Below are 24,527 nucleotides of genomic sequence, written 5' to 3' on the forward strand. Positions count from 1 at the left end.
TAGTTCCATTAGACGGCATTGTCCTGGCTCCCAGCTCCACTGTAAAGAATCTGGGAGTCATCTTTGATCAGGATATGTCCTTTAACTCACACATAAAACAAACTTCTAGGACTGCCTTCTTTCACCTGCATAATATCACCAAAAATTAGACATTTTCTGTCTCAAAAAGATGCAGAAAAACTAGTCCATGCATTTGTTACTTCCAGGCTGGACTACTGTAATTCATTATTATCAGGCTGCCCCAACAAGTCTCTAAAGACTCTGCAGCTGATTCAAAATGCTGCAGCACGATTACTGACAGGAACTAGGAAAAGAGACCATATTTCTCCTGTGTTAGCCTCTCTACATTGGCTCCCAGTCAAATCCAGAGTAGAATTCAAAATCCTCCTCCTCACTTACAAAGCCCTTAATGGTCAGGCTCCATCTTACCTTAAAGATCTCATCTTTAAGAGTAGGCTTAAAACTTTCCTCTTTGATAAAGCTTATAGTTAGGGTTGGCTCAGGCTTGAACCATCCCTTAGTTGTGCTGCTATAGGCCTAGACTGCCAGGAGATCTCCCATGATGCAATGAGCTTCTTTCTCTCTCTCTCTCTCTCTCTCTCTCTCCACCGTATGGATTGATATCCCATAAATTCCCTTTCTTTCTTCCCTTTCCTATAGCATTGTGCTCTTCTGTCTCTCTCTCCTCTTCTGTCTCTTTCTGCAGGTATTTCTTGCTCTGGAGCTGTAGAGTCTGACCTGTGATGTCGCTATTCTATACCAACCCTCTCATGTTTTTCATTGCCACTGTCTCCTAGTGCTGCTCATGGTGGGATTTGTTGGGTCTCTCTCTGTAAATACCTATTTTAAAGAGTACGGTCTAGACCTGCTCTATATGAAAAGTGCCTTGAGATGACTTTTGTTGTGATATGTAGGTGCTATATAAATAAAACTGTACTGAGGCCAGTGTGTCTAAATCAGCTTTTTGTTGCTTTTTGGTGTTTAATCAGCTCAGAATGGCCAAATGCTGCGTGCTGTGACAAGGAGAGGAGAAACTGAAATCTCAGCCACACGGACATGAACGTTTCTTAATATCTAATATTTCTATTTCTAATCGACTCTAACATTCATGTTAAATTCAAAAATGCATGTTCATGAGATTCATGAGATTTCAATTTTTTTTCTCTCCTTTTCAGAGGACACAGCGTTTGTTCATTCTGAGCTTATTAAGCGTCCAAAAGCAGCAAAAAGTGGATTTTGTTAGAGCACCCACAGAAGGCAAAAGGTTTCCCCTTGGCCACTGAGTGTTTTCATACATCCTGAATGTTTATAAAGATTAGAAATTGACAAACATTCACGTTAGAGTGGCTGAGATTTCAGTTTCTCCTCTCTTTCACTCAGGACACAGCATTTGTTCATTCTGCACTGGCAGAGAGAGAGAGAGCAGGAAGACAGCCAGCTCTCTAGCCAGAGGGGTTTAGGCACACAGAGGGAGAATACTGCTGACAGAGAGACAGCATTAGAGAGAGAGGGAATGATACAGAGTGAACTGGCTTTACACTCTCTGAACAGCCACTGCTTTGCTCACTGATCGCTGCTGTAAACACAGGATCACTTCTGTGGCATACAGATGTCGTGGTTTGTCAGGGACAAAGGAACAAAATAAAAGGAAAGATAGACACGAGACTGGAGAACAACATTGTGTAGTGTGAGGCAGAAAAAGGGAAGATCACAATAGATTTAGACAGTAGAAAAGATACAACCTAACAAAGACATCATCGAAACATTTCAGAGGAACGTCCAGATACCAAGAAAGGAAGGAGACAGCTGCAAAGACAAAAACTCTGTGTTCCAAAAACCAACAGGAAGAGGACAGTTGGAAACCGACAGACAAAATAATTCCATCTTCGACTCTCCTCACATGTAAATGAGAAGAGCAAATAAGAGATAGAGGAGAGACAGGCAAGAAACAAAAGGGACAGCAGGAGGAGAAAGACACCCAAAAAGAAGAAAGTAAAGGCAAGAACTACAAGAGGGACCCTGGAGTATCTAACCAGTGCTTGGCTCAGCCCAGCAGGGAAGATGTCCAAGTCCTCCCATCTGGGCAGACCCAGATCGGGGGGGTCTAAGAGCCCCAGCTTGAGGAAGGAGCTGCAGGGTAATCGCTCATGCATGTTGCGGATTGGAGAGAGGCTGATGAGGGCAGGCAGTGAGGGGAACCTGGTCCTGAGACCCATTCCAGCCCAGAGCCAGAGCCATGCTTCTTCAGCTGAATCAGGGCAAAGATCGAATGAGCAGACATCACCTCCAGCCCTGGAGAATAAAGCCACTGAGGATACAGGAAATAACTCCAGTAAAGGTAAGGAGCCTCTCTCCAGCATAGTTAACCTAACATAATACTCAAATAATGGATCACAACATTAGTCAAGACATTGTACCGTAATATTGCATTGCTGCAGTCAGAAGATGGACTTTTGTGTCTTTTCTACATCTTGTGAAAATTGGTAAACACTAATTTAGCCACATTATAGCCCACATCTATCTGTTTCATCTGAATATATCCCTGAATTGTTGGTGATATACTGTATCTGTAATGTCTTTGATCCCATTCAGAAAGCTTCTTGCTGTATTTCAGTGGCTGTCAGTTCCCCAGAAGACTTTCACCAAACCTGTTATAGCTATATAAAGACTAAGATGTTATTTTGTCAGTGAGCATTTGTTGTGTCACAAACATTTGAACAGTCCCTCTTAATTCCCAGTATCCTTAAGGTAGAATTTAATTTTCAACCAGTGGAGGAACATTCTGTTTCATTCTGATATGCTTCAGAGACACTGCTAAATAGGATATTTATTATATATATGAAATTATATAGTATGTTCAAAGAGCTCCATGAAACAATGACATGTTTATATGTTTAAGGTCTGTATGATATGCCGTGAACGCAGCATAAGTTAAATGACATCTCTGGGTCATTTAAAGTCATGGCTTTGATCATCTGCCTCAGTATTTTATTTTATGCATTTATTCAACATTCAAATGCTCAAACTGGGGAGATGCTGTAAATATGATGAAATCTTGGACCTGTGTGTTTCATCATGTATGTTCCAAACAAAAGCACAGAGAGAGAGAGATATCTGCACATGAAGTGCAGGACAGATGCACTGCCATTCACTGCCACTCTTCAACCTTCAATTTGACTGTATACACAAACCCCTGTTACATTACTGCATTGTACGTACAAACACGAATACATAGATTTCTTCACATCTAGGCCACACTGAATGTGGGGAGCAATGTTATAAACCAAATTTATCCCAGATATGTCAGAAGTGCATGTCAATGGATAAGTAATAAGAAATGCCAGCACACTCTGGCTACTAGAGAGGACTAAGTCTCTAAGTTTGCAAGTTTATTTTTACATCATTCCTTTTCAAGGTCTTGTGCTCCCTAACCAAAGAAACACTGTGAAATATACAGTAGCAGTTCATGTTTTAGCTGTGTTATTTACAGGAAAAAATCCTGCTTTTCTTGATGCAGTCAGTTTTTTTTTTTTTTCAGACCAAGCTTCTATTAGTCAAAGTGCCTAAAGCAATGTATGTGTGTGTGTGTGTGTGTGTGTGTGTGTGTGTGTGTGTGTAACAGAGAGAAAGAGTGTACAGTGGGCTATTATTCTCTTTCAGAGGACATTTCTGTAACTTGTTATAATGAGGCAACATGACTAAGTTTTGCAAGTCAAACAAAGAGTCCAAAAAACTATTAAAAATACAGGGTTAGGGTTTTAGAAAAACACTGCAGTTTCCATCCCCCACCACATCACCATTGAATCACAGTTCATTTCAATGATGAGGGATAAAAAGTTCTTTTGTCAAGTCAAAAAGTATCTGTGCTCCAGTCAGTGTACATGCCTCTGTTCTGGGAAAAAGAGACCTCATTATTTTCATCCATGGCACGCCACTGTTTGTCAGTGAAAGGGAAGGCAGGAGAGTAATGAAAACTTGTCAGTATTGTTTCATTGTTAGAAGTCGATGTCAAAGGTTACTTAATGTCCTAGATAGAGTAACATAACTGAAAAATGTGATGGTTTCATCACAACTTTTGTCATCCTCAAGATTGTTTGGTTTCTTCCTTTTGAAGACATTTATACACAAAAATGCACATGAATTCTATGAAGACTGACTTCAAAACAAGATGTCACGTTATCCAACCACATCTTAAGACAAGAGTATTTTGCTAGTTCTGAATAAGGGCACTCTGAGGCAGTCTTAGGTAACAATCTCAGATGCACTGTTAACAGAGAGTAGCTGTGGATAGAAATAATCAGCAGATGGCAGTAACCAGCAAGCCTGGCAGACATATCTGTTCCTTTGAACACAACAATACTGTGGTGTACAGCAAGAAGCAAATTATCATTCAGATCAAACAAGATGGAAGAAGAGATGATCTTCTACACTTTCAGACAGCCTCTCATCAAAAGCTGTGAAGTGTTGACCTCAATTATTCACATGAATGAAATAATACTGGTGTTTTGACTTGTGTTCTTATATGGTCAAATTGCAATGACAAACAAAGGGACAAATGAGACACAAATTTGTCCACTATGTAAGATTTCCCCTGGTCAGTGGTTACAGTTTTTTCTGTCCTGTCATACATTCCTGAGCAGGGAGCTGAAGTATCCATATTTCCTAGTCCCTGTGGATTTACAGCCCACTGCTGATTAGTCATGTTCCCTTTCATATCATTACATTCACCTCTTTGACTAAAGCGAAGCTAATGTTTCTGTGTTGTTTACTTCAAAAGCTGGAGGGAAGAGGATGAGAGGAAGTAAAAGATGGCAAGTGAGAGGCAGAGGGAGAAAAAGGCAAACAGCATGATGGCAAATAAAGTGTAAAGTGCTTTTACAAACCTGCCATGAGCAGAAAGTGGGCTTACTAGGGACAAAAAGAAAACCTGACTTGCTTTCAGTGAAACCAACACAGAGTTGTCTATAACAGCACTAAATAGATACTGCCATAAAATGCTGTGAAATAATGTCAATATTTTCCATAGAATATTAACATTGTAGTTCACTTGAAGAGTCCTTTGACTATGCAGCTAAACTACATCCACCTCTGGTTTACAGCCACACTAAACAGGATTGGTATTTGGAAATGGAACCATGTCACTGTCTCCTGTATGGAGACCTCACAATGAAGCAAGGTTTACATGGGAGCTTGAAAGTTACAGATACAGTGGCTTCAGAAAGTATTCAGACCCCTTTACATTTGTGCACTTAATTGTGTTCTAGATTGAACTGTAAATGACTTAAATTGACATACCATAATAGCAAAGGAACAGGATAAAGTCAAAAATTGTAATCTCTCATTTACAAAAGTATTCAGACCCTTTTGTTTCATTATTTTAAAATTAAATCTACAACACAAAAAAAGTGTACAAAAAGTGACAGTGTGAATACTTTATGAAGTCAGTATGCATTCTTTGTGTGTACACATACAGACAAATTAAATTAACAGAGAAACCTAAATAAATGAGTGACGAAACATAACAAATGCAGATGCTTCCTCACAGTAGCACTGAATGGTGCAATTAAGCAGTTAACATCCAGTCATGCTCTGTGTCATTTAGAAAAATGTAACCTTCCTGACCAGAGACAAAAACATTCTGGACCAAGTGTACACAAACATCGCAGCAGCATACAAAGCTGTACCATCCCCACACTTCAGCTCATCAGATCGCATCTCTGTGATAATGCAGCGATCTTATAAACCTGTAGTCAGCAGAACCCAACCAGTTGTAAGGACTGTGCAGGTATGGAGTGAGGGGGCTCACTGTTTTTTGGAGTACAGATTGGAACGTTCAGGGATCTCACATGGGGGAGCACACCTCTGCTGTCCTGGACTACATCAACTTTTGCACTGAGGCTGTACTGACCACCAAAACCATTAGGGTGTTCCCAAATCAGAAACCCTGGTTGGACAACAATGTCAGATCTTAGTTTCATGTGAGAGATGCTGCCTTTAAATCAGGAGACATGCTGGCCTACAGTGCTGCCTTGAAGGGACCTGAAAAAAGGCATCGGAGAGGCCAAGAGCAGATATGAGCAGCACATGGAGGGACAATTTGAGAACAATGACCCTCGGAGCATGTGGAGGGGAATTAAAACCCTGACCAACTATAAAAGCAACACCACACAGGTCAGTCAGGACAGGGACCTCCCTAACAACCTGAACTGGCTCTTTGTTCACTTCAATAAACAGCACTGTGGAGGGAGAACTGAAAATACCCCACCTGAGGAGGAGTAGACACTCATCCTCCAGCACTAGGGTCCACCCTAAGACCACCAAAGTGGCTGGACCAGATGGGGTGTACACTGAAGACCTCTGGCCATCGGCTGGTGGGGGTTTTCACTAATATCTTTAACCTCCCTCCAACAAGCTGCACCCATGTGCCTTAAAGCCACCACCATCTTCCCCGTGCCCAAAAAGTCAACTGTCACCACCCTTAAAGACTACTGCCCAGTTGCACTCACCCCAGTGATCATGAAGGACCTCAGAGAGGATCATATTGTCCCACATCAAAGACACCATGCAGACCTGGACAGTCACCAGTTTGCTTACTGAGCAAACAGATCCACAGAGAACGTGGTCTCCATCGACACTTCACACAGCCCTGTCTCACTCAGAGCATCCCCCATAAAATGGTTGTAAAACTCATAAACCTGGGACCCTCCACCTCACTCTGTTCATGGATTATGGGCTGAGTACTCAGCCCTGCCCTCTTCATCCTCTTCACCCAGGGCTGAGTCCCCCTCAACTCCTCCAACACCATAGTGAAGTTTGTGGATGACACCACTGTGGTGGTTCCCATTGGTGACAATAATCAGACCTACTACAGACAGCAGTTCCAACATCTGGCCAAGTGGTGTGCAGACAGCAACCTGGTCCTGAACACCACCAGAACAAAGGAGGTCAAGTAGGACCACACAGTCCCCACAGGACCATACAGTCCCCACTGTACATCAGTGGAGAAGATGTAGAAAGAGCAGGCTCCATCAAGTTCCTGGGTATTCACATCAACCTCAAAAAGACACTGAACACCTCCAGCCTGGTGAAGAGAACTCAGCAGAAGCTCTTCTTCCTGTGGAAGCTGAAGCAGGCTGGTCTCCCCCACCACTACTCATAAACTAACTCACGATAGAGATCATTTTCTGTCAGTGCCAGATCCATCAGCACAGACAAAACCTACCCCTACCATCAGGGAAGAGATACTGTGCTCTAAAAACCTGGACTACCAGGCTGAGGAACAGTTTCTTCCTCAGAGCTATAGCCTCTATCACCCCCCTTCTTCAACCCCCCCCAAAACAGATAACTGACACCAATTTGAAGGACTCTCTGTTCTGCTTTGTGTAATAATTGTTACTCTCGGCTATGCAATATTTGTTACTCTGGTTGTGCAATATCTGTCATTATTCTACCTCCTTGTATTCATTATGGTCTTTATTGTCAGCCTTATTATTTATTGTTTGTCCTTATTTATTGTTTTATTTATTTTATTTTCATTTTATTTATTTATTGTTTTTATCTTGTGTTGGTTTGTACTTTTTAAAATTTTGTTGCCACAGGAGTGTCAAATTTTTTTGTAGGTACTCCAATGACAATAAAGCTTCCTTATATCCTTGAAAATTCTGAGCAAATCCATGTATCATTCGTTCATTTGTTTTTCAAAATTAAACCAAAACTAAAAAAAACAAAATAATGACTTTTTTTCAATATTTGTTTCCAGAATCAAAATGAAAAACAGATAACTACTTGTTTTTCCGGTTTCTGACTTTGTGCACAAATGGAAAATGGAAAAAACGGGCGGATTTGGGCATTCTATCGAATTTGGATATTTTGATTTGATGCAAGGCGTGTGACCTGGAAGTGAACTTTGACCTTACTCGCAGGATGAAGGCAATTGATAAGGTAAGTGTTCACATAGACAAATTCCTTTCATATGCATTGTTTTATTGGATTGTTTTGTTATAACACTGAAGTGCGTAGAAATCTGATGTGTGTGTGGCAGGTCCTGTCAGACAAACATTTCATCTAAAGTACCCAGCATCGCTAGTTGATTTAGCTAATGACACTGTGTGGCCTAATTATTACAGTTACACTGTGAGGGATTGAATTAGAGCAATAATGAGTAAGGCTACATCATAACATTAGTAGTTACTAGACAAGTTTATTTACACAACAATAATACACAGTGTTGATGATAAAACTGAATGATTGAAGGCTGAAGACAGAGTGATACAGAATATTAGAACACAAAAAACCAACATGATGATTTTTTTTTTTTTTTCTTGTTCTTCTGTAGCTTTACAGGTAAAGTGTTTATTTTATGGACTTAGTCCTACCTGTAGGGGCCAGGGTTCAGAATCTGACTCATAGTCCTTTGGTGCATGTCTACCCCTCTCTTTCCCCTTTTTATGTCTGTCTGTCTCTGTCATATCAAAATAAAGAAAAAAGGGGGGGCAATGGGACAATTTAGGACTACTGATTAGGTGAAAAAGTGATGATTACCACTGAATGGGTGATGTGATGCTGTCAGTTTTCAAGCAGACGAGACCACCAAATCACGACTGTCTACTCATACCTGTAAGACCAACTTTTTCTGATTTGGGGTTGTAAAAAAATGTTTTCTGATCTGATGAACTTTTTCAATCAGTCTGAAATCTCTTCTTGTGTTTTAACAGAACCTTGGTGTGGTAAGAATTTGGCCAATAATCGGGTGAACTACCCCCTAAAACAGGCTCTGGTTCACCTGCTGGATCAAAAGTTGATCTATCTATTTGGAAAATATGATAACTTTGCGACTGGGGTGAAAGAAAAAATATCAATTGGAAAGAAATGGCTCAAGGAGTAATCAACAACACTAATAACGTGAGTCCTTCAGTGCCTCATCCCTGTAACACCATATGATGACGACAGTAACACACGAGCTGTAAAAAAAAAGGTTTCCCCACCTAAGTTATATACTATAAAGTCATATCCACTGTTGTACTGACTTTGAAACTTGCAGCATAACTTTAGCTTTCTGGCTCATTGCTGAGTTAAACAGAGTAGCTACAACAGAGTGAGCCACAGCACCAACGTGAATGAAGCTATGGACTAGCCTATCTGCTGTTGTCAAGTGGTATCTATGGTCGGTCGTGTTACTGGAGTAACGAAAAACGTTTATATTGCATACGAACATTATGGGATGGTAATGATTGTCAGGTATTAGTCCAGCTCCCGGACGTTGACTTGAATTAACTTTTTTGGCAAATGTGGTATAAATGGGATAGTTAAAAAAGCGGGATGATCAACCCCTAGATGTGCAAAGGTCTTGAGGCACTTAGCGGAGGCGTGCCTCCTCGTCATGCCTATAAACAGTTTAATGCACACTGAGTCGTTGATTATCCCTTACTTGTTTTAAACAAAAAATACATACCTGAAAAATGAAACCAATTTTCTCTGTGGTCATTTCTTCTGGCCTTTTTCTTCTGGCCCTTACCCGTTTTTTCCATTTTCCATTTGTGCACAAAATCGGAAATCAGAAAAACATTATCCGTTTTTTCATTTTGGTTCTGGAAACAAATATTTAAAAAAAACGAGTCATTATTTAGTTTTTGTTTTTTTTGGTTTTATTTTGAAAAACAAATGAACGAATGATACACAGATTCAGAGCAGGCCCAGTTGATTCTAATTTTGTATCAAGATGGCAAGATGAAAAGATGTGAGTGACTTTGAAAGAGGGTTCATTGTTTGGCCACAGATGGCTGGAGTTCAGTCACAAAGACTGCTCAACTGGCTGGTATTTCAATAAGAACAGGAGCTAAAGTGACATCTGCATTTAGCTCTATGGGAATGGCTTCAGTAAATAGGGTTTACAGCTCACATTTGATGCACACAATGCTTGTGCATTAATGCAATATGTAAGGAGAAACAGAGGAGCAGGAGCTTCCTCTAGTGAGTGAATAACAATGCAGGGTGAGATTAGACCAGACTGTGTCAGCAATAACAGTCCATCAAAAATTAGAGAGGGGTATTATAGTGGTATTCCAGTGTATGAACCCAACATTACAAAGATGAATGCACAATTGTAGGTAACCATGGAAGCGCTGGATCCAGGTGGATTCTCCTGGAGGCTATGTCTCCAGTTAACACAGTGACGGATTCTGCCGGTGTCTCAGCAGTTGAGCTTTAGTTGAGTTTACTCAGAGACTTTCTGTCTTTGCAAACTTGATATCTTTCAGGTTTCTCTGCAGGCGGTCGTGTAATCACTGGGCCTGTTTCGTGGGTTGAGGAAAAATAAGCTGTCACGTAGTCTATTTAATGTTCACTTTAGAGGAGGCTGGTGTTGGCCAGCTCTAAAAGTGTCAAAAATCTTCAGAATAAAAATGCAGAATTATCAAAAATAAGCTTCTAAGTACTCACATACTTAAAGAGTAGAGAAAGTCACTTGCGTGTGTAGATAAAAGAAAAAGTTACTTGAGGAGCATGTGGCGGAAAGAGAACAAAGGAACATAGAAAATTAAAGTGCACGGTGAGTGGCTGTGTAGCTTGGAGCTAATTTCAACCAAAGGTGTTTATCTTTCTCTATTCTCTATCTTCTCTTGAGGATATTGTCGGGTTTAAGAAGTGGAGTGAGGTGGTCTCAGCCAGTCATGATTCATTGTCCTCACTTTCTTTGTCTCAGAACAAAATGTGATCTTTTAATAAATTAAATAAATTATTGATGTGGAACACTTCGGCACATATCACATATTCACCTTCCACCATGATTAATTAAGACATTATACAAAACGAGATATAACTTGGTGACACTAATACTTACAGAAAGACAATGCATTAATACAAACATAAATTAAAACACATTACTGGCATTTCTTAACACAATTAAGTTGATTAACTATAAAGCTGCAAAAGAATAAATAATAATAATCAGTAATAACTGAGTAGCATTACAAGCTGCGCGCCTACGCAATCGCGCACTGCTCCCGCTTTCTCAGGCTCTAACTTATAGTAAATGTCAATACTTTGAATGTTTATCACTTAATAATTATGATCCTGCTTATAATTATTCTCAAAAATATTTTAATAAGAATAAATTCACGGGTGATTTAGTCAGTGCAGAATAAATAGAAGAATGAAAACTTTTCTTAAGAGGCTTAATCTCTGTGTGTTTGTGTGTGTGTGTGTGCGTGCTGCTTAACAAGCAGAAATTCTATTTCCAATGGCATTCTTGTCCATGTGCAGCTGCAGTTGCCTGGTTGTTTGTTCTTTTTAAGAGACAAGAGCACACAGGTCAAGAGACAAAGTCACAGCCACCAGGTACTAACAAGCTCCAACAGCATTTTTACAGTGAACATCAGCAGTGGCACACAGACCTCAGCCTTAACGCTCCCGTCTAATCTGCCTTTTGTCACATCAGTCCAACCAGTTTCCCGTTACACCTTTATTCTCTTTTCTTAGCATTAAAAACTCTTAAACTGACATATTTCTTTCATCACTATGCAGCACACAAGACTCTTTTTTTTTTTTTTTTTTTTTTTTTTTTTTTTTACCAAAAAAACTTACTTTACCCTAGTCTTACTTTAAACTGGCTGATTTTTCTCCTCCCCATTCCCAGCTCTTAAGCATTCCTCACTTAATTAATAAAGTAGGACTTACCATGAACCTCAACATCAACCTCAGACTTTTGTTGTCTCTCTTGACACTGTCTAACTTCACACAGCTTGTGCAAGATCAAACATCAAAATGAGGATGTTACGGCCGTAAGTGTCTTTTTTTCTATTGTGTGGATTTTCTCTCTCTGTGGCTGTGTACACACAAGGAAGACACTATATCTTGTTGAGGAGCCCAGTTGCAGACGGGAACTGTTCTTGTGGCGTGAGGTCTTGGTTTTGATGGACCGCAACCTCCTGCCAAAAGGGAGTGTCCTGAAGAGTTTGTGACCAGGATTGGAGGGATCGGCCATGATCTTTCCTGCTCGCCTCAGGGTCCTGGAGGTGTACAGGTCCTGGAGAGAAGGCAGGTTGCACCGATCATCTTCTCAGCAGACCGGATGACACGCTGCAGTCTGCCTCTGTCCCTGGCAGTAGCAGCAGCAGTGTACCAGATGGTGATGGAGGAGGTGAGGATGGACTCAATGATGGCAGGTTGAACTTCTTCAGCTGCCGCAGGAAGTACATCCTCTGCTGGGCCTTCTTGATCAGGGAGCTGATGTTTAGCTCCCACTTGAGGTGAAGTTGTGTTCTTCCTGAAGTCTACAACTATCTCCACTGTCTTCACAGTGTTGAGCTCCAGGTTTTCACTGCACCACATAACCAGCTGATCAATCTCCCTCCTGTAGGCGGACCCAATGAGGGTGGTGTCGTCAGCAAACTTCAGGAGTTTGACAGACTGGCGACTGGAGGTGCAGCTGTTGGTGTACTGGGAGAAGAGTAGTTTGGGCTTGCAGTTCGTGATCTGTCTGAGCCCTCTATAGACAGAAGCAGACTCACCTGCTGAGAACTGATGTTGTAGTTTTTCAGAGTACAGGTGTTTGGCTTCTTTCACCGCCTTACTGAACCTGTACTTTGACTCCTTCAACCTGTCTCTGTCCCCACTCCTAAACGCTTCCTCCTTCTCCAGCCTCAGCTGTCTGAGTTTGGCTGTGAACCAGGATTTGTCACTGTTATAACTCACCCTGGTGTGTGTTGGTATACAGCAGTCCTCACAGAAGCTGATGTATGATGTCACAGCATTTGTATACTCATCCAGACTGTTGGTGGCAGTCCTGAATACATCCCAGTCTGTGCAGTCCAAGCACGCCTGGAGATCCTCCACAGCCCCACTGGTCCACTTCTTTGATGTCCTCACAACAGGTTTAGAGATCTTTAATTTTTGCCTGTATGCAGGAATCAGGTGGACCATGACGTGGTCAGAGTGACCCAGTGCAGCGCGAGGACGGCGTGATAAGCATTGCTTACTGTGGTGTAACAGTGATCCAGAATGTTCTCCTCTCTGGTCGGGCATTTAATAAACTGTCTATATTTGGGGAGTTCATGGGTGAGGTTGCCTTTGTTAAAGTCACCAAGGACAATAACTAAGGAGTCCGGAGGCCTGTACTACAAAGGGAGTTTAACCTACTCTGATTTAGCTCGGGGTCATCAAGCAAAGTCGGGGTTGACAAACCCTGACTGCCTCGATCTGTGTCTCTGTCGGTAAATTGAGTCGGTGTTAACTTAATTGGAGTTAGTGCGCGTGCATAAAACGGGCGTGCACCGTATCTCTCAGATGAAGAGCGCATGTTAATTCTGTCGGTTTATGAAGAATGTAAAGAGAGCTGTCAACAAAGCCAGGGAGACTTACCACATGTTCTCTGGGTTCTTAATCTGTAGTATGAGATGTAAGGACACGTGACATATTCGGATACTTGGATTATGTCTGAGAATGAGCTGTTCCTGTTAATGATGTTCTGCCTGGAACACTCAGGCTGTATATGTATGAATGTAATGCTGTTATGTTCAGTATGAACTTCATGTTAACAGTATTTCAGCCTCAGTGGAAACTGAACCTGGATCAAATAGAAACATTCTATAAAGTAGTACACGTTCATATTTCCATCATTAATACTGCAAGTTTTGGTCTGTAGTCTACAGTTACAACAGCCTGTGGCATTATATTGTCTTTCAGGACAATAACCCCCCCACCCCCATTTAAATTATTATTCAAATCGATAATATGCAACACTATTGACGCTAAATTCTGCTGCTTGACTGCGAGAAAAAGATACAATTAAAAAAAAAACAAACATTTATTGGTCCACATGCATACTTTTTCGGGGGGTGGGGGGGTTGGGACTGACGGTCTAGACAACCCCCGTCCTGCAGAGTCAGCCTCTCTCAGTCATTGTGCCAATATCGATTTGGTTGTTCCACCTGTGGGGCGGAGCTTAGGTAAAAGTAACACCTGTAACACAGAGTTAACCACGAACATAAATTGCTCGGAGCAGTTTAGAGATGCAGTGTAAATTACCAAGGCAGCAGACCCCGGGAAAAACCTATCCACCTTTCGTAGTACAGGTTAACCAGGAAGTTACACCTGACGTCACTAAGTTACTCCTGAAGTTACCCTGATAAGCCAGTAACCTCGCTTTGTAGTACAGGCCTCAGTACACCAGCCACTGTTAGTGTCAAAACAAATTCCTCTACCTCTCGTCTTGCCAGATCTGCTCTGAAGAGTTGAAAGCCTGCTAGCTGCAGCACAGAGTCCAGGTATCACTCCACACAGCCAAGTTTCAGTGAAGCACAAAACAGAAGATGCTGCTTCATTTGGTTTTGGCGTGACTGTTTGGACAGCAAGATGGCAACTTTGCATTGGCTGTGGTAAAGATAAAATGCAGAGCAGAGCAGACCAGACGGTTTCTCCAAGCTAGCACAGCAGTTGCAGAAAGCGGTACTCATAACTGTTGTAATAGTCTAACAAAGATACACCAGTAACAAAAACAATACTGCCCTACCAGCTTTGTGAAACAAAGTAAAACTTATGTTACCGTCCTGTCAAGCACAAACAGAGCAACTTCCGTGTCTGTTTTCAGGCCTTTTAACTCCTGGAAGTCCCTACAGCCAGAAGGCCACACCAGTGTTGACACAAGCCTTCCCCCTGGCCTGTTCATAGCCTTTCTTTTTAAATGGACTCCTCTGTACGTTTTGTTGTGTTGTTGATTTGTGCCATTACCCTGTCTCTGCTTTGCTGCATTAGCATGCACCGGAATTTCCATCATTCTCGCTCCCATTGACCCCTGGATGACTAACTGTCCACGTTGTGAGGGAAAATATTCACACAGTTCTGCCCAGCGCAGTGAAGAGCTGAGATTTACCCCCAGGCCTCCACTGAACTAGATCAATCATATCTGCTTTGTCAACAACAGAGAGATAGGGGGAAGGGCGGTTCTTAAAAGAGAGATAAGAAAAGATGAAAAAAAAGGGGATGGAGGGGAAATAATTATAGTAAAGCCTCTGCTTCATCTTTACTCCTCCCCTTCCTGTTCTTCCACCATCTTTTCTATTTCTTTGATTTTCTATAGTCAATATAAATATTCCAAGTGAGATTTATGAGTTGTATTCCCTCTCCCTGACATGTTAGGCATTATTCAGGTCATCATGTCACTGTTATCAGGACTTGATGGGAGGAATTTATACATCTTCCTCTTATGCCATAGCTGCATAAGTATATGTGTGCTTACTGTAGACACTGTGCTTCACTTCACTTGGGACTTTGAAAATGAGAAAAATGATCAGATTTGGACAATGGTCCTGCTGGGTAAAGGCAGTGATGTTAGTGGTATCAAAGGAAGAGCGCTGCACTGTGCCGTCTGTTTGCTTTTTATATCCATGGACTATTGCGGGAGACATCAACAATTCTCTTACCTTGAATTGTTTGTGCTCAGTGCTTTAAGTTAAGTTGAGGATGTGTTAGGCTGCAGTGCCAACATGCAGACAAGATCTCACTGTTTGACCTTTGCAGCAAAGTACTTAATGTGACAACGTGCTCATGAGAAATCAGCACTGACTGTATTAAACAATACAAGGAGGATCAAACGGTGCTGGAGGGGTTGGTTTTCTTTATGAAAGGTTACTGCTGCCCACAAGTGAAAGCAGTCTGAGTCTGTAAATGTGTCTGAATGCTGATGCTATGTGTCAGTATGCAGTTGTTGCTATCATTATGTTGTCACTGACATATTTTGTAATTTAGCGAAAAAATGTAGATACCTAATTGAGCTACAGTAATCTATAGTGGGTATTCACAAAACTGGCAATAATAGCAAAAAACATCTACAGTAAAATGAGTGGACGCAATTCAATATATAATCATATATAATATATACACCAATTTTTCCAGGTTTGGAAAATTAAACTCTTTCTTTTTTAAATGATCTTACATTGTGCACCTTTAAATTCAAACATTATACATGTAAAAAAAAAAAAAAAAAAAAAAAAAAATCAATTTCAATTTTATTTATATAGCCTGAATCACAACAGAAGTCATCTCAAGGCACTTTTCATATAGAGCAGGTCTAGACCATACACTTTAAAATAGGTATTTACAGAGAAAGACCCAACAAATCCCACCATGAGCAAGCACTAGGCCATCTGCCTCGACTGGTTGGGTTATTAGCGGGGGTAGAGAATAGCGAGAGAAGAACATAGCATAACACGGGTTCCATATAAGATGGAAGGTGATGCCAATAATACAGTAGTAGTAATGATAATAGTAATAATTAGAGTATTAACTGCTAATGTAGCACTAAAACTACTAGCAGTATAAATAATTTGTAATTCTAGCAGCAGGTGTTGAGTGGAGTTGTAGGAGCAGCAGGAGACTTGTCATCACAGATCAGACTCTACAGCTCCAGAGGCAGAAATACCTGCAGAAAGAGACAGAAGAGGAGAGAGAGATGGAAGAGCACAATACTACGGGAAAGGGAAGATACTGAGTTAGTAACATGTAACATGGGATATGAATCCATACTGATGGAGAGAGAGAGAGAAGCTCAGTGCATCATGGGAGATCTCCCGGCAGTCTAGGCCTATAGCAGCATAACTAAGGGATGGTTCAAGCCTGAGCCAACGCTAACTATAAGCTTTATCAAAGAGGAAAGTTTTAAGGCTACTCTAGCATTCTGGGAGCGCAATGTTCTAGTGGGATTGTAGGGAATTAAAGTATAAGCTCTTAGGATGGTGCCTGACCATCAAGGGCTTTGTATGTGAGGAGGAGGATTTTGAATTCTTATCTGGATTTGACTGGGAGCCAATGTAGAGAGGCTAACACAGAAGAAATATGGTCTCTTTTCCTAGTTCCTGTCAGTAATCGTGCTGCAGCGTTTTGAATCAGCTGCAGAGTCTTTAGAGACTTGTTGGGGCAGCCTGATAATAATGAATTACAGTAGTCCAGCCTAGAAGTAACAAATGCATGGACTAGTTTTTCTGCATCTTTTTGAGACAGAAAATGTCTAATTTTGGTGATATTACGCAGGTGAAAGAAGGCAGTCCTAGAAGTTTGTTTTATGTGTGAGTTAAAGGACATATCCTGATCAAAGATGACTCCCAGATTCTTTACAGTGGAGCTGGAAGCCAGGAAAATGCCGTCTAATGGAACTACATCATTAGAAAATTTATTTCTGATGTGTTCAGGACCAAGTACAATGACTTCAGTTTTATCTGAGTTCAGAAGTAAAAAATTGCTTGTCAATTGATGTGAGCTGGGGGAGGTCGATGGGAGAAAAAGAGTCAAGTTTAGGTTTTGCAGTTGAGTCTATGGATCCTGTGTTTTGACACAAATCAGTGCTGGTTGAAGGCAGGATGTGATTAATTGTGTCTCTAATGGTGGAAATTTTATCATTAAAAAAGTTCATAAAATCATTGCTGCTGAGGGTTATAGGGATGCGTGGATCTATAGAGCTGTGACTCTCTGTCAGCCTGGCTACAGTGCTTGGTTTCATTTTTAGGGGGCGATGGAGTCTAAAGTTGTATGTAGTGAGTCTGCAACACTGTCTACAAGATGATCAAGTTGGGAAGGAGTAGCTTCTGCTAAATTAAGATAAGGCACTGGACTTAAGTTAGTGGGAATCATTTCCTTGAAGCTACTGTATTATCGGAAATATACATATTTTCTGCTACAGAAACCATTCAACTATCAAAAGGTTTAAACCTTTTTACATTTATGCTAATTCAACTTTCTTAAATGCTTTATGCTTTTTAAAATGTTCAAGTTTGTCTGCAATTTTGCTATTCAAATGAATGCTTCAGCTGTTGGTTTTAACTCTCTGCTAATTTCAGCCATTTTAAACTTCAGCAAGGACTTTTGACTTTCAAATTTTAAGTTTTTCTTCTGCTTTTCAACAATTTCAGCCTTTCAACTTTTCTTCTGCATTTCAACAATAATTTCAGCCATTTCCAGCACTGTTTAAACGATATCGAATCAGAAACAAGGCTCCTCTCCTCAAACTTCAGACTAGCTATTAGCATGTCAAGAACATGTGTGATCAGCTCAAAGGTCAAATTGACACAAGGCATATAGGAATAAACAATTAAAAATTCCAGAATGGAAATGAGCTCATTATATACTATAAGAATCATCTCTTGATTGACAGTTAGTTTTATAAAGAAAAGTAATATTAAAGAACTGTACTGAGCACCAGAGATTAGACACACACACACACACTTTAAGTTTGACATTTGACATTATTAAGTTTCATAGAAAATTGTTAAAAAGAGAAATAAAGTGCTTGTTTGCTTTAAGTCCTTGAAAGTACTGTCAGATACCAAACAACAACACCAACAAAACATTACATAATTCCAGTTTGTGTCTACCTTTGTGGTTTGAACTGAGTCTCACAGTGGACTGTGCTGACATTATAAATGACTGTAATCTACTGTTTGAAAAGTTACAGGCCTTCATGGAGAAGCTGTGTCACCCTTTATACACAGACCCCAGAGCAGTAAAAAGAGTGCAGAGGCACAAGCAACCGTTCAAAAGTCTTTTTAATGGTGATAAAAAAGGTTTAGGGGAGGAAAGGTGGTTGAAAACGCCACGGCTGGACAGATCATGGTGGTGGAGACTGCTGAACCGCCGCTGAATACTCAGGGGAGAATGGCTTATGACCGGGGCTGGCAGAGCATTGGCACAAGGTTCAGGCATGATCTCTACAAGGAATACAGGGGGAGGCAAGGTTAACTGATGTATCGGCATGAGAGAACACAGCGGTAAGTCTAGCTAACAGTAGCAACACTAAAGAGAGGCTGCGAGTTACTGCAACTGAAGTGAACAATCTGGCAGCCAGTCGAGTAGAAGACCAGGAGTAAGTACTGTGGTAATGAATTGATCAGTGGCTGCTGTGCCCAGGTGTCACCGATGCTTTCTGCCTCTGACAATGAAAATTCCCCAGTGACTCGTGGTTCCAAGTGACAGATCGCTGATCTGTCTCGTAAATTCACCATTCATCCCAGTCTGGACTGACAACTGATTTTTCAGTTTTTAATACTGGCCTGAAATAATCTAAAATCTAATGTTTAATAACTAGCCTGTAACCTAGTGTAGTATATTGGATGGTGATGATGTGAAGATGATGAAGAGAAGATCTCCGCTGACACTGTCTTGCTTGTATGTAGAGGTTTATTGCAAAGAAGTCCAGAATCAAAACAAGCACTGCAGTAGACTGTGAGAGGATCCGAGCCAATATGGATCTCTCTCCCTAACAGCTCTCAACATCAGTATATATATAGTTGTCTTTATGATTTATAGCGAGACATCGGGATCTCACTCAATGACCTCACTTTTCCAAAAGACAGAGAGAAGGGAGGAAAGGCCCTCTCCCTGTCCCTTATATATATATGTTCATGGCTACTAACCTAAACATGAACCCAAAGAATAGAAAGACATACATGGAGTTTCAGGCATTCCAAGAGAGTAAAAACCATATATGGAACTTCAGACACTACACTACTTAATATTATTAACTGTTTCAAAGTAATTTGGTGCAACTCCCAAGTTTTTAGGACACGCTGAAATGGGAGATCTGAGCTAACATCTACCACAGAACTATAGTGCCATCTAGTGACCACATCTAATTCAGCATCATCTAGATACTACAAGTTGATAAAATAGAGGTAAAAACTGAATTTGGTGCAGCTCTTATGTTTTCAGATACTAGGACACACTGAAATGTGTATTGGGAGAGCCTATCTAATATTTACCACGGAACCATATTGCTATCTAGTGACCACATCTAATTCAGCATCATCCACGCAATGTGCCATCATGCTTTAGTTTATTATGGTTATAATGTTGTATTTGACAATCAAAAAACTGTCTAGTAAGTGTCCATTTATCAGTAATAGTAGAAACAATTGTGCTAAAGGTTTGAAAGCAAAAAGAAAGGTTTTATGCAAAATTATAATTTATTTGGTTCCTTCCCTGTTTCCCACAGTACTGTTTGTTAATGTCCATAATCATCTTCTTTAATGTTGTATTGGGTCATGGTAGTAGTCAGATGTTCAACTTCGATGCATAAACTCCAAACTAAGGAATTTGAAAGTATAGAGAAATTACTGCAGGTCCACAACTCACCATGTGCCAGCCACATAAGCACCAAGGCAGAAGACACAAGACTTATTACTACCAAAATGCTTGTTATGACAAACTCTAAGTGGGGGACAAAAACACACCTTTGCCTGACCAACTGAAAAAGACAAAGACTGTCCAAACAAAAGGTTCTTGTAAGTTCCTTCCCTACTTGTCAGGCCCCCTACTCTCTCTTGTTGACTACCAAATTGAGGTTACCAAAAATCAAAAAGGCCCACCCCTTGAATGGGTCTACACACAAACCACAAACCCTGCAAACCACACAAAACCCACTGAGGACAACTTCATCCCAGTCAGGTCATAAATAACAGCAAATACCGTGGCACCCAGGCGTGCTAAGAGCCAGTAGTTGAGTCACGGCAATTTACTACTGGTATTGTGACAATTGTAGGGACAGATCATAAAGTACATTAAACACTTGGAACACCCTAAGGAGCTGGGTCAGGTCACCTAATTTACCTAATTTTGTGAGGACCTGTCACTGACATAATGCATTCCCTAACTGTTACCTTAACCTTAAGAATTAGGTATTAGGTTTACTAATACCTAATTCTAAACTTAACCTTAAACCCCCAAACAGCCATTTAAACCTGTGAGGTCCAACAGCACTTGGTCTATATGAAAGAGGGGGAAGGGGAGATGACAATATGTCTATATTGTCACATTTGTATATGCTGTGTGAGTTTCTTAGTGAGATATTTTTTATAATTGAAAAACAAATTATTTAATTAATTCATTATCTTTACTGCTTATCCATTAAGTGCCACGGGGGGCTTGAGCATATCCCAGCTGACATTGTTGTGAGAGGCAGGGTATACCCTGGACAGATTGCCAGTCCATCACAGGGCTGGAAAAAAAATACATGAAATATGTAACATGTGAAGGTAACATTATTTACATAAGAAAGATTTAGAAGATAAGAAAGTATATTATTTTTAAAATCTTGCTAGTTAACGCAATTTTTATTTTTTTTTACAACTGTAGATAATACTAATGTTATATTGACATGATTTTTAAACTTATGGGTGTTTCATTACTACCACACACAATAAAATAAATCCTCATAGCTATGTTCAAAAAATTATTTCTGAACCAACCAATCCAGCCAGTCACAAAACGTCCTCATTCCAGATAGCAAAGCTCCAGGAATGAGTCATGTTTTGAAAACATTATTTTTTCACTGATAGCTAGAGGACAGTCCATTTCCTAATTCATCTACTCACTTCTAAATAGCCACAGTTGGAAGTCTTTGTTTGAATTCACAATTGAAGTCAGAGTCAGTGAGATGTGGATAGATGATCACTTACACAGTGTCTCTACACCACTGATGTGTTTCCTCTGCAGTGAATTCAGGCTGTCACTTTTTTACAGTGTATATGTGTATAAGATAAGATAAGTTAGATAAGATAGACTTTATTTACAGGTTACAGCAGCAAGAAACAAGAGTGACAAAAATAGAAAAAGGAAAGATAAAAATATTATATAATACAAAAAGGCACAGAAGGGTAAAAAATACATAAATAAAGTGCAGCAATCAGCATTTAAAAAATCTGTAATAAACATAAATGTGCAGTTTGTAATATAGGAAAATGGTGATAATCAGTGAGGTAGATGAAAAAGTTCTGTACCCTACTTTAATTCTACTGGACCTCAGCTCAGCCTTTGACACAGAGGACCTAAATGGCTCAGCCAGCTATCTCAAAAACCTTAGAATAGACCACATATGTTGTACTGGTTCATCTTTTCTGTTGAGCAACTCCTTCTCTTTCATACTCTCTTGTGGGACCAACAATGGTTTACTCTAGGCCTCCCCTTATTTTGCACAATAAATGCTAAGCTTGGGAATCATGAATAGATGTGGATTTTCATTGCTACACAGACGGTACGCACAGAGCTATATGTCCTGATAAAGCTTGTTACCCCCAATTTGTCATCTGTTATGTCTTGCCTTGCTGAACTGGATGTCCAAACATTTCATGCAGCTCACTGACTCCAAATCAGATATCACTATAATTAAGCTTTCTGGCCTCAGCACTAATCTTATTAAAAGTCTCTCACCTAGTCTGGGTGTATTATCAAATAAAAAAAAGATATAAGCTAGATGTACTATCTGACTCAGAGTTGTCTTTTGATAATCAGGTGACTAAAGTTGTCCAGTCTTACTTTGTTCAACTGACACACTTAACCAGGATCAGGTCATATATTATTCTTTTGGTTTGGGTAGGGAGCATGTGTCTGGCTTGATCAATCTATATATATATATATATATATATATATATATATATATATATATAAATAAAATACATTCTACCACACTTGGTTTTTCTAATAGAGGGTTAACTGCAGGGGCGATTCTAGGATCAGAGGTTTAGGGGTGCTGAGCACCCAGAGAGCTGCCGGCCAGGCAAGATAAATTTCACTGTTTTTCACATTTTAACACAATTTCATTCCCACATTTGTGAAAGAAAAGCATAACACTTTTTGGGAAAGTCTGTGACTAAACCATCAAATCTGATAAAGGTTATTTAAATGCTGAGCCACAGCAAAAGAAGAATGGATGGAATCATAAAAGAAACATATCGTAATCCTAATTTCTGGAGGAAGACAATTCATTTTGATACAGCAGCTCCTCAACATACACATAAACAGTATGTATGTTTCTGGAGTAAACCAGCCTCCCATAGTGAGTACCAAACATTCAAAAAAGTGACCATGGACTTATTTTTTGGACTGTTATTTTAATTGCAATGCACAACATGTGAAACACTAACAGAAATTGACTGCCTTTTTCCTTTTTGTCTGTATTATATAATACAAATACATAAATAAAAATACTCAACTAAAGTTAAGTGCTTGAAATCCACAAAATAATAATTCTAATAATAAATAATAATAATAAAATAATAAAAGAGAGGCACCCCTGCCTATGATACAATGTATGTAATCATCTTTGGATACTGGATTGTGTGTGTGAGTACTGTGAAAGTGTTGTTATGGAATTGTGAAATAAAATCAAACAATTAGCTAAATAAATAAACTTGATACTTGACCAGTGCAGACAATGAAAGTCAGTGTCACCTCTTATGAATGAAAAACAGAAAAAAGTGATGTAACATTCTGAAAAGTTCAAACCAAATGCAAATAATATAGCCTATTCAGAATTATACATGTTGCTTATATAAAGTATTATTTATTACCAGAGATATTTTGCACAATTACTCCAAAACATGTGTCAGGTGTATTGCATACCTCTGTCATTTACCTCAAGAGACATCTGTTACATTTACTCTCCTACATATACTATTTTAGTGTTTTTAAGATGTAAGAAATTTGATAAACTGTTATTCTTAAGTTTATTATTAGTTGTTGGCAGTGGAAGTAGTAGAAGAGTGGGATATTTAATTTTATCTTACACAAAAGTCCAAACTTTTATGTTTGGCAGTTTGATAAATACTGGCTACAGCTGGCAGACCATAACTATATAAAATCAAGCTTTATTTTCCATGGATCTTAATAAAACAGAAGTGGCAAATTGTTGTTTGGTTCTACAGGAAGCTTAGAGGACAGTCATTTTTAACGTGCAGGTGTACTGAGGAAATCACATGAATGTCAGCCTCTGGCTCACTAGTTTACAAAATTTAACACAGTGTGCAGTTTGAATTTAAGTGAGACAAAATGTATGTTTAAGTATCTCAGCATTTTCAGTTTTGTATTGTCAAAATGAAAAAGGATAGCACAATGTGACAGTTACATAAATCAATTTTATTCATATAGCACAGAATCACAACCAAAGTTTTTTCTCACTTTTCATATAGAGCAGGATGAGACCATACTCTATATAGTTATACACAGATAAGTGAAAGTTTTAAAGCCATACTTGTCATCCTGTCACATCTTTTCCTGTCCTATATCCCTCTCTCTTCCCTCTCTTTTCCTCTGTAATACTATTTTGTTTGCTAATTCTTTTCCTCTCTCATCCATTCCACTCAGATCCAGGAAACTCCCTGTCCAAAGTCTCTTCTTATATTGCTGTGGACAGCAGCACTAAGCATCTGCTGCAGAAGAAACAACACACCAACAGCATCCTGCTTGGGAAACCAGACACTTCCCCCTACGGCCCACGTCCACACTCTCCCAGCACCTTACCCCGAAGCTATGCCACCTCTGCTGGTGCCAGCAGCAGGGAAAGCCAGCTGGACAACCTGGTGATGCAGCATCTGGAATTGGAGAGGAAGAAGGAGGTGTTCCTAGACCACCTGAGGCAGAAGTATCCCCATCATACTGCCATTATCATGAGAAACCAGGACCAGGTGAGATTTAAGGCTGTGCTGGCGTGCATTACCTGCCAACAGGCTGTTGCTGATGAATACTGATTTTTTTCTTCACATAAATATTTA

At 39.9% G+C, this 24,527-nt stretch overlaps 1 protein-coding gene across 1 annotated transcript; it reads left to right on the forward strand.

Moving 5' to 3' along the window:
• Positions 1 to 1,430: 1,430 nt before the first annotated feature.
• On the forward strand, positions 1,431 to 24,527 carry LOC108896729 (uncharacterized). Its single transcript, XM_018695960.2, has 2 exons — positions 1,431 to 2,338; positions 24,121 to 24,527. Exons 1-2 carry the CDS (start codon positions 2,062 to 2,064, stop codon positions 24,501 to 24,503), a joined length of 660 nt encoding a protein of 219 aa, XP_018551476.2. The 5' UTR covers positions 1,431 to 2,061; the 3' UTR covers positions 24,504 to 24,527.

Source organism: Lates calcarifer, linkage group LG4, assembly GCF_001640805.2.
Source record: "Lates calcarifer isolate ASB-BC8 linkage group LG4, TLL_Latcal_v3, whole genome shotgun sequence".
Lineage (NCBI taxonomy): Eukaryota > Metazoa > Chordata > Actinopteri > Centropomidae > Lates > Lates calcarifer.